The sequence below is a fragment of the Polistes fuscatus genome, unplaced genomic scaffold, assembly GCF_010416935.1.
Source record: "Polistes fuscatus isolate 324 unplaced genomic scaffold, CU_Pfus_HIC Scaffold25, whole genome shotgun sequence".
Taxonomy (NCBI): Eukaryota; Metazoa; Arthropoda; class Insecta; order Hymenoptera; family Vespidae; genus Polistes; species Polistes fuscatus.
Genome location: NW_025113102.1, coordinates 591,682 through 601,827, shown reverse-complemented (window position 1 = coordinate 601,827; position 10,146 = coordinate 591,682). Strand labels below are relative to the sequence as shown.

The 10,146-nt window shown below is 32.7% G+C and overlaps 1 protein-coding gene across 1 annotated transcript; it reads right to left on the bottom strand.

Annotated features, from left to right (window-relative positions):
- Positions 1 to 8,594: 8,594 nt before the first annotated feature.
- On the bottom strand, positions 8,595 to 10,144 carry LOC122518548 (alpha/beta-gliadin A-V-like). Its single transcript, XM_043637539.1, has 3 exons — positions 9,962 to 10,144; positions 9,387 to 9,468; positions 8,595 to 9,291 (listed from the first exon to the last, which is right to left on the bottom strand). The coding sequence occupies exons 1-3, from the start codon at positions 9,971 to 9,973 to the stop codon at positions 8,810 to 8,812; spliced, it is 576 nt and encodes a 191-aa protein (XP_043493474.1). The 5' UTR covers positions 9,974 to 10,144; the 3' UTR covers positions 8,595 to 8,809.
- Between the last annotated feature and the right edge of the window lie 2 nt (positions 10,145 to 10,146).

The window sequence follows — 10,146 nt, the reverse complement described above, 5'->3', positions numbered from 1 at the left end:
TATATATTCAAATATATTTTTATAAAAAAAAATATAATTTTACATATTCTTATTATTATTCTATCTTAAACGAATTTAAAAGATTCCAGTTACCTTTTGCATAATTTTCTACAATTCCCAACTCCCCCATTTAACATAATTTTTTTTTTCACACAACAATATTATTTATTTGTATCATATAAACATATTTATTTGTATGTTTATTTTTTGTTTTCTTTTTCTTCTTTTCTTTACTACGATGTGTAGTTTAAAAAAGTGCGAAAAATTTGCTTTGAATTCGATGAAAGAAGTTGTTTGAGAGATGCAATGGTAAAAGTTGATACAAATATTATACTTGAGAATGAAATGCGTGACAAAATATTCTCACGAATGGAATACATACTTAAACGTATACTTCGACGAAAGAAAAAAAAAGAAAAGAAAGAAAGAAAGAAAGAAAGAAAAGAAGAAAGAAGAAGTATGCGGGATTTAGAATGAACCCAAGCGCCCAGGTTCCTCCTCGAACCCAAATCTCAATCCCAACACGATGTTCGACTCCAAAGGAACTTCGAGTGTCCTCTTTTAACTCACATGAACGAATTCACTAATGGTTATAGTGTTTTGTTACTCGTCAAACTCCTTTTATTTTCCCAAATTTTGTTTAAATCGACGTTTATCGATTACAACTTTTATTTGCACAAACCCCATCTTATTTGTGTCACGTAAAAATTATCCATTTTTTTTTTGTTTTATTTAAAAACAAAAATATTTCACTAATAAAATGATAAATTAATTTAACAAAACAAAGATAATATTTTTCATTATTGTATTTAACACAATAAGTGACATTTGTTGAATTTTAAAAGAATTTAAAAATCAAATTGTATTTGTTGTCGTTTAAATTAAATTACGATTTGAATAAAAAGACAAAATTTTATATTTGGATAAAAAATAAATATTTAATATAAATATCAATAAATTAATATTAATATTAATATTTATAATTTTAATATTTATTAATAATTTAATATTTATAATATTTAATATTTAATAAATTATTTTGACAGATGAAAAACTACGTTGTAATGTAAAATGATTAACCGAGATATTAAATAAAATAATACAATGTTCGGCATTTTTAGCAAAGGATGTGAAATAACAAGGAAAAAGAAAAAGAAAATAAAAATGAAAAGAAAGAAAGAAAGAAAGAAAGAAAGAAGAAAAGAAAGGAAAGGATGGATAGGTTAAAAGGAACACCTTAAGCCAAAAGATGAAAAGCAGGATTAAAGGCAAACCAGAAGATTCAAGGTCAAGAAAAAGTAACAGATTTTCTATTATATTCATTGTGAACTGACAAATTACTCAGGTAAACAGTGTCCGATTCTGAATCAGTATTTTTCAAAAACTTTGATTCGTGGAACGATACCGATTCCCCCCCCCTCACAACTGCCCAAAAAAAAGAGAAAGAAAAAAGATAAAACATCTTTTAGAAAATATTAATAATCTTTTTTTATTACTAGAAATTATTATTCTCCCATTTTTGTGGGAGTATGAATCATTTTTTGTTATTTTACGTAATAGAATAACAATGAAAAAACAAAAGGGGGGGAAAAATATAATAAATTAAATGTAATAATTATATTAAAAATAAAACGAATTACAAAATTATACTATTAACAAAAAAAAACGAAAGGCAAAGTGTATAACAAATGAAATTGAAGAATTATTTGAAAAATAATGAGTAAGAGAGAGAAGGAAACAACAATTATGATCCGATCCGAAAATTATGCTACGATGAAAACTAGGAAGAAAGAGTAGGCTATAAAATAAAATAAAAATAAAAGAAAGAAAGAAAGAAAAAATGTATATATGTGAAAGATAGAAAGAGAAAAGTATATATCGGTTCTTAGCAATTAACATCTTGATTTAATAACACTCAGCACTCAACCGTATGTTACAATTTTGATCGGCACAGTGTCCGCGGAGTTGTTTCTCGAGACTCAAAAGAGGGCAACAACAACCCTCTCTCTTGAAAAAGTAATACACTGTAACAGTTTCCGGACGAATGAATAATAATCGCGAGTACACACCACTTCTCTTTATTTCTATTATTTCCATTCTTCAACTCTCTTCTCTCTTCTCTACTTTTTTCTTTTCTTTCCTATTATTTTATTTTATTTTTATTTCATTTTCTTCACTCGGTGAGACCAAGCAAGCAAGCAACCCGAGTGGAATCGCAACAACAACAACAAACAACGAGAACTATGAGGAACAATAAGGAATATAATGTCGTCGAGTAGCAAACGGTGTTGAACACGTTGAATTCCTTCGCTTTAAATAAAAGAGACCTCCCAGCAACGATTGTACAATCATCTATCCCAAAATTTCATATATATATATGTGTGTGGATACGTATGTATGTGTATGCGGGGGTCATTAAAAGTGAACAAGTAGTTCCCACCGGTGAAATATCCACCACCTTACCTGTCCCAACTTTATTTTCGGGTTAACAGTTGCGATCACAAATTATTAATACATAAATTATTTCATATTATATAATTAATTATTGCAAATTTGAAAATCAAATCAAATTCAATTCATTCGAAATCAAACAAATGATAGACTAATTGAATTTACTTTAATTTATAATATAGGGACAATGTAATATCCGAGTAATAAATTATAAATAATAAAATTCACAAGAAAAAAAATTAATAACGCATATAAAAACGTTGCTGATCGAAAGATTGAGAAACTCTGACGTAAAATGAAATTCGTCTCACCCGAAAGAATAATTCTTCTAAATCCCCACCCACCTATTCTTCTTTTTATCATACCCATATAAATATACACACACACACACACACCTAGAGAGACGTATTTTTTTTGTTCCTATCAAGGAATCGTAATTCGCAACAGTAACAAAACGCAATGGCGACAACAATGGCACTTAAAGGATGTAATTGCGCCGGGTGTGGTGGTGACGGTAAAATCGGGGATGATGTTGAACAATGAAACACAACCCTACTCGACTATAACTACTACTACACGCACACATACACACATATATCTACATATACGGACGTTACCAATCTCGATTTCGTTTCTATCGAATTCTCGGGAGCCGCGAAACTCTGTCGAGGAAGGCTTTTGACCAAAAGTGGCCACTTCAGGATCGACGTATTGTCGGCATTGTTTTGAGGTAACAAAACAGAAAATGTGCTCAATACGCGTACGGCATTCTAGTCAATTAGCGAACACACTGGACGAACAGGGGGGTTGGTTGGATGGTTGGATGGTTGGGTGATCGCTGCCTGTCGCGTTGTCTCAACCACCCCTTTTTACTTACCCTTAACCTCCTACCCTCTACCCCCAATCTTATTTCAAATCGTCACTATGTTACTGATCATTCCTGTCTTTTTTTACTTTACCCAATGTTACTCTGTTTATAACAAAAATTTATTTGTTTATTAATTAATTGTTCTTGCGAGATACTAACTAATAATTCGTTTGATCTAAAATATTATATATCTCGGGGATAGAAATTAATTTATAAATTAAATTATTATACTTTTTGTCGATGTAAATTTAACTTGTTTATTATATAATTATAATATTATATAAGTATCAAATATTATAATGCATGTATTTACAATGATGTAATTAAATTAAATATGAAAGATAATAAATATTATAAATTAAATTATATTGAAGAAAATACACAAAATGTAATATGTATATAAATTATTTATTATTTATTAATTTATTAATTATTTATTTTTATTATTTATTTATTTATTAATTATTCTTGCGAGACGCTAACTAATAATTCGTTTGATCTAAAATATATTATATATCTCGGGGATAGAAATTAATTTATAAATTAAATTATTATACTTTTCGTCGATATAAATTTAACTTGTTTATTATATAATTATAATATTATATAAGTATCAAATATTATAATGCATATATTTACAATAATATAATTATATTAAATATGAAAGATAATAAATATTATAAATTAGATTATATTGAAGAAAATACACAAAATGTAATATGTATATAAATTATTTCAATATATATATATATATATAGATTATTTTGTAGGATATTTAAATTCTAGTGACTTTTGAGTAAGAAAGCAAAGGAAAGAGCAAAAAGCAAATGTAAAAGAAAATTGAAATACCTTCTACTCTTCTCGATGCACACCTATCCTTGGTAAGAGGGAAAATATTGTACACAGGAAGGAAGGGAATATTTGCACGTGGCACGATTCATATCGAATACATACACACATACATATATACATACATACATACATACATACATATACATATATATCCATGAGTTTCGTGCGAGGAATTTAATAAAGTAAAAGGTTTCGCGCTTAGGTTCTTGCTATGCTAAGCGTTTTTCAGATAACCTAGCTCAACGAAGAATGAAGGTGGGTACACACCGAATACGCCATTTACGACCACCATTGCCACCAAATACTGTCACCACCCTCGAGAAAAACGGTCCACTTTCTCGAATCACCCCTAACGCCTACCCCTAACATCCCTCCCCCTTCCTTCCTTCCTCCTCTCTCTCTCTCTCTCTCTCTCTCTTCTACGTTCTTAGTCGAAGGGTATATGGGCAAGGCTTTTTCAAGTTCCAACCGGGCTCCTGTAAAATGCCCTACCATTGTTGTCTACCGTCGATTCGGCCCATTATGTCTACTTGCCCGATGGGAACAGATTATGTTGCTCGCTGTCATTGAGGGGCTCATCACCGTACATGACACTGATGCTCTATCCCTCTCTCTCTTTTTTTCTTTCTTTCTTTCTATCTATATCAAGCTTGGGGGTTGGTAGAGTAGATCAACGAGGACCTATACTCATTGTCCGAATAAATTATATCGGTCGATCACTCCAAATAGAACCCCTCCTCCAATGAACGCGTAAGATTCACTTCAAGCCTCTTATTTGATCGTCTCAACTATTATTTTTCTCTTTTTTTTTTATTTGTACTTCTTACTTTGTATTTTGTTTTGTTTTCGGGAGTCTTTTTTTTCATGACTTTTTCGAAATTCATCAAAATTCTGCCACCGATTCTGACTGACAGAATTAGAAAAATTTATACTTGGTAGGAATTGATAGATCAAAATAGAAAAGATTTCAACGCAACCGGATAGTTTTTCATTGAAATACGATTGGAAAAAAAGAAGAAAAAAAACTTCGCGTGTGTGTATTGAAATAGACAATCTCTGTAGATCCCTTTTTTAAAAAGAAGGTACAACCTATACCTTAAGACCACACGAACTAGTCTTCTGACAATGGCTGACTTCGTAAGGCAAAAATCAGAAAGTTAGGGAGCACACCACCACATTGCTCGTCTCAAAACCAAGAGGAAAAAGGGAACAACCAAGCTGTCTTATTTTATCTTTGTTTCTCTCACTCTCTTTCTCTCTCTCTCTCTCTTTCCAACTTTTGCTCTCTTACCATCAAAGAGGGATGCGCAGCTGTCATCAGCGTACGTGCAACGATTGGCTGTTAACCGTCGACGGCCATGCTGGATTTTTCCGGTCTACCTTCTTCTTACAATGGGTAAATCTCCGACCTTGAGAAGAATAAGAACAAAAATATATATACTAAACGTTTACTATATTTCCTAATTTCTTTTTTCCCTTTCTTAAAAGTATTTTTGATTGTTCGTTGAATTAATTGTAACGGTAGGTAGATATGTACTTTATAGGTTATGTGAAATATACGAAAAAATAGGTTCGCGTGCGTGCAAGTGTGTTAATTGTTATTTTTCTGTAGATTTATAATTTACTGTACGTGACACGAAGGATTATTAAAGACTTTAGGTATGGTCCTTGTTGAAAGATATAAAAAAAAAAGAAAAGAAAAAAGAAAAATCATATACGCGTAACGCCGTCTGTTATTGAAAGAAATCCACCACTCATAATCGTTAATGCCATTTTACTATGAACCAGTATACCAACGTATGTACATCAGGGTGATGAAGGTAGAGGAAGGATTGCTCGGGATTTGATGCCGCGTGTCACCAACCCTTAGGATTAGACGCAATTATTGGAATCACTCTCTGGCAAACCACAACCCGTTTCACACGCTCATAATTCTACTTCAAAGTATACTTACTCTCCTACGTGTATTTAAAAACATTACGAAATACGGTTTGACGATTAATTCGAGAATAAATGATTTATTAAAAAAGTGTCTGGATAAATATGATTTGAAAAATGATAGATTAAAGTGTGATTCCTCAAAATAATTGAACGAATTTCGTATGTCTTTTTAAAAAAAGGAAACAAACTTTCAAATCAAACTTATTATAAATGAATATTAAGTATGAAGTAATGAATATGAGTATGAAAATTAGGTGAACAATTGAACCGATTGTTCTGTCGAATTAAACAGAAATGTGTGTTTTAAAAATCTGTTCATTTGATTTGATGAAGGAGAAACATTGAGAAAAGGTTAACATGAAAAATCCTCCACTCTCTTTCTCTGTCGTGGCACCTTCTTAGATCGAGAAACGTGACACTCCGGATTGCCAAGTGATAGTAGGATTATGAAACGACCTCGCTTTGGAAAATACTTCGGCACGTTCGAAAGCTGTATACCAATAATGTACATACATTTATACATTTATCTATCTGTGTGTGTGTGTGTGTTGTATCAACTAGGTATAATTAGGAGCACAAAGCGTGCAAGTAATTTTCTATCCACTTTCGCGAAACTCTACTGCACAATTCGAATGCAATTTTAATTCGTCTGACCTGTTACAATTTCTTTTTTAACATTCTTCTATTTATTTTATTTATAAATTATCTCAAATAATATTTATATAGAAATGTAGACAAAAAATCAGATAAAATTACGCACATTTTACGCGCTTACCTATGATATAAGAACATTTCATGCAAAATATAAATAATAAATAGATAATTTTATATCTATGAATAAAAAATAATAATAAATAATAATAAAAATAATAAAAATGTGTGTGTCACAAACGTGTAGAGAGAAAGTGAAACAGAAAGGCACATAAACAGAGATATACGGGTGGTGTCACAGAACCTAACCGCTCGTCACATGCGGCCCCCTTTAGGTGGTAAGGCTTGGGTTTTGGCTTGCTATAACTCCGATAATTATGTTACCAATGCGTCGAAGGACAAAGGACTCTTGAGTGACGTGGATGGCTCGCTAGCTCGCGAAAAGGACCTACGAGAGAGAGAGAGAGAGAGAGAGAGAGAGAGAGAGAGAGAGAGATGCATGCCTGGTAGTAGTCCAGCTGCCGGTAATCCTCCCTTTGTAATTTGCCTCTACGAACCCCCCTCCCTACCCCCTCCTCCTCGTACCCTACCAATGGCGCCATTTAGACTTTTTTTTTTTCCTCTATATTTTATCTTCCACCTTAAACAAAATAATCAAATCTAAAACGTATATAGAAATAAATAAACGTTCGTCGATAATAATTAATAAAATAAAGATTAAATGTAAATGTGAATTTTAATCAAATTTCTAACTAAAATAATAATCATGATAATTATTATTGCGTTAAACTACGAGAAAAATTTGTTAAATAACAATCTTACGATTAGATTAAAACAAAGATTAAAACAACAAAATGTTCATCGATAATAATTAATAAAATGAAGATTAAATGTAAATGTGAATTTTAATCAAATTTCTAACTAAAATAATAATCATGATAATTATTATTGCGTTAAACTACGAGAAAAAAACGTTTGTCTGAAATTTGTTAAATAACAATCTTACGATTAGATTAAAACAAATTAATGTAGAAAAAAAAGAGGAAAAAGAATGAAGGAAATATTATAAATGAAAATGAAAAAAGAAGAAGGTGGGAGGGGGAAAAAAGTGAAAAGAAATAAAGTATGTCCTACGCCAGTGAAAAGGGCGGTTGATGTCACCGTGGCCGTGCCCTCCGGATAATAGAGTCCGCGACTTTAATGGACTCGCTAATCCTCTTCCCTGTTTGTCGGTGAGGGCTGCATCAAGGGATGCATTGAAGGGATGCACACGAAGGTAAAAATCGGGGCGGGGTGGTGTGACTGCACGCCGTCCGTTTTCGGGCGTGTGCTAGGCTGAAGGAAGATGAAGAAGAAACAGACACACACGCACACACAAACACAAATACGAACACATATGTAGACGCATAGGTTAAACCTAGCTTTACCTAGTCAGCCAGTCAGCCAGTCCAGTCAGCCGAGTGGTAATGGGGACAAGGAAAGGGAAAGGGAAAGGGAAAGAAGGGCATAGCCTGGTCGTACGCAAAATACGCCCCTCTTTTGCGGTACTCGCGATGATACCTTGATTCCTCGAGTGACGAATTAAGGGACCCTTCCCTTCCACCCAAACTTATAATTCGTGCTAGGATAGCTAGGAGCACCTGTGTTCGTTCAACCACGTATATTATTAGTCATTCCTTAAAGATATTATTTGTGATACCCCATAAACGTTATTTTCATTCAACGTATCGTACAATGACATTGGAATTAATTTACGTCTGTTTTTTGTTTTTCTTTTTTTTTGGAAATGGATTATGGGAAATACAAAAAAGGACAATAAATCCACACAACCTAGAATACAAACTCGTTTTACTTAATGAGTATGATAAAGATGAGACAATGAATCGATGATTAAGAATATTTGAACCTCCCTTTTCTGATATTACATTCCTCGAAATATTATGAATTTATTTATTTGATGAAAATCGATAGCACGTACGAAAAGAAGTATTAAAAATAAGAGGAATAAGGATACAATTTGTATGATGATTTGTTTTTGATCAATGATTAACCTTGTCGACCATGTGGGATGGCGTTAGGTAACCCAGCTTGGATTTGCAATAATTGTCGAAGGTCCGAGGGTAATTGTTTCGAGTATTGCGGTTGTGCTTGTGCCTGTGGTTGATAATTACCCTGAATAGGACCAGGTTGGTATTGAGGACGAGCCTGAGGTCCTTGACCAGCACCAGCGGGTGGCCTGTATTGTGCCGGAGCTACTGGAATTTGTTTGTAAGATGGTTGCTGTGGTGCCGAACCTAATCGAACTTCTGGCCTATAGGAAGCTACTTGAGCCTGGCTCTGATAAACTGGTTCCTGTCTGGGTCCATTTGCTAATTGTGGTGGCGGTTGGGCGGGAATGTGTACCAAAGGATCACGAAGTTGTTGGGATGCCAAAAGTTGTTTTATTTGTGCTGGTGCTTGGGAATATGGCCTGTAGTTGATCTGCTGTTGTTGTTGTGCATGAGTTTGTCTCTTTTCACGAATGTGATCTGAGAATTAATTGATTTATGGGTTTTTTTTTAATTACAATAATTCACGCGCGTGATATAAATTTGATTAGGAAATATGTTTGTAGTTTTCTTACCAACTAGATACAATTCTTCACCTAGGAGATCACCGAGAACATCGGCAGTTACGTAAATAGGAAAGATTACCAGTAAAAATATCTAAAAGTAGAGAAAGTTATCGATATAAATATTATTTAAATATAAAATAAAAAATATTATATAATAATCTAATAAAAACATAAACACATATTGGAATCTAATAACATCTGATCGTATCCGATCGTTCAATCAGATCTACAAAACAAACTTACAAACAAAAAATGAATTACCAGCGATCTAATTCATAGAGAAAAAGAAAAATAAAGCAATAAGAAAAAAACTTTGATATTTTATCCATAAAAAAAATCGATCATACATGGGGATACGAGAGTAAACCGGACGTAAATCACGGAAACCAATATTCGTAAAAAAGATTAATTGACCGTACGAAGAAAACATAGTTAAACGATGAGAAAATACTTTCACCGTTAACGATGGTAAAAGTTATTATGGGAGATTTGCTCGAACGAGTTAGAAATAAATGATCGATTCGATTAAACGCGAACAAATTTGTATGATAAAATGATACGAAAAAAAAAAGACGAAAACTTACGAGGAAATTCATGATGAAGGAACCAATTGATTTTTCTTATTATTCACTGGTGTATTAAATCTGACTGATGATAAGAATATTTAGTAAAGAACGGTGTCGTGAAATAAACTGCGAACTCCTTGCCGATTCACTTCTATATGGGCTAGCAACGTTTGCAGAATAACCCAACGAGCAATAGGCCAACC

Excerpts from the sequence above, each read along its gene's own strand:
- LOC122518548 (XM_043637539.1), bottom strand. Across the intron at positions 9,292-9,386 it reads TGAAGAATTGTATCTAGTTG|ATCACATTCGTGAAAAGAGA; the intron begins GTAAGAAAACTA and ends ATTAATTCTCAG.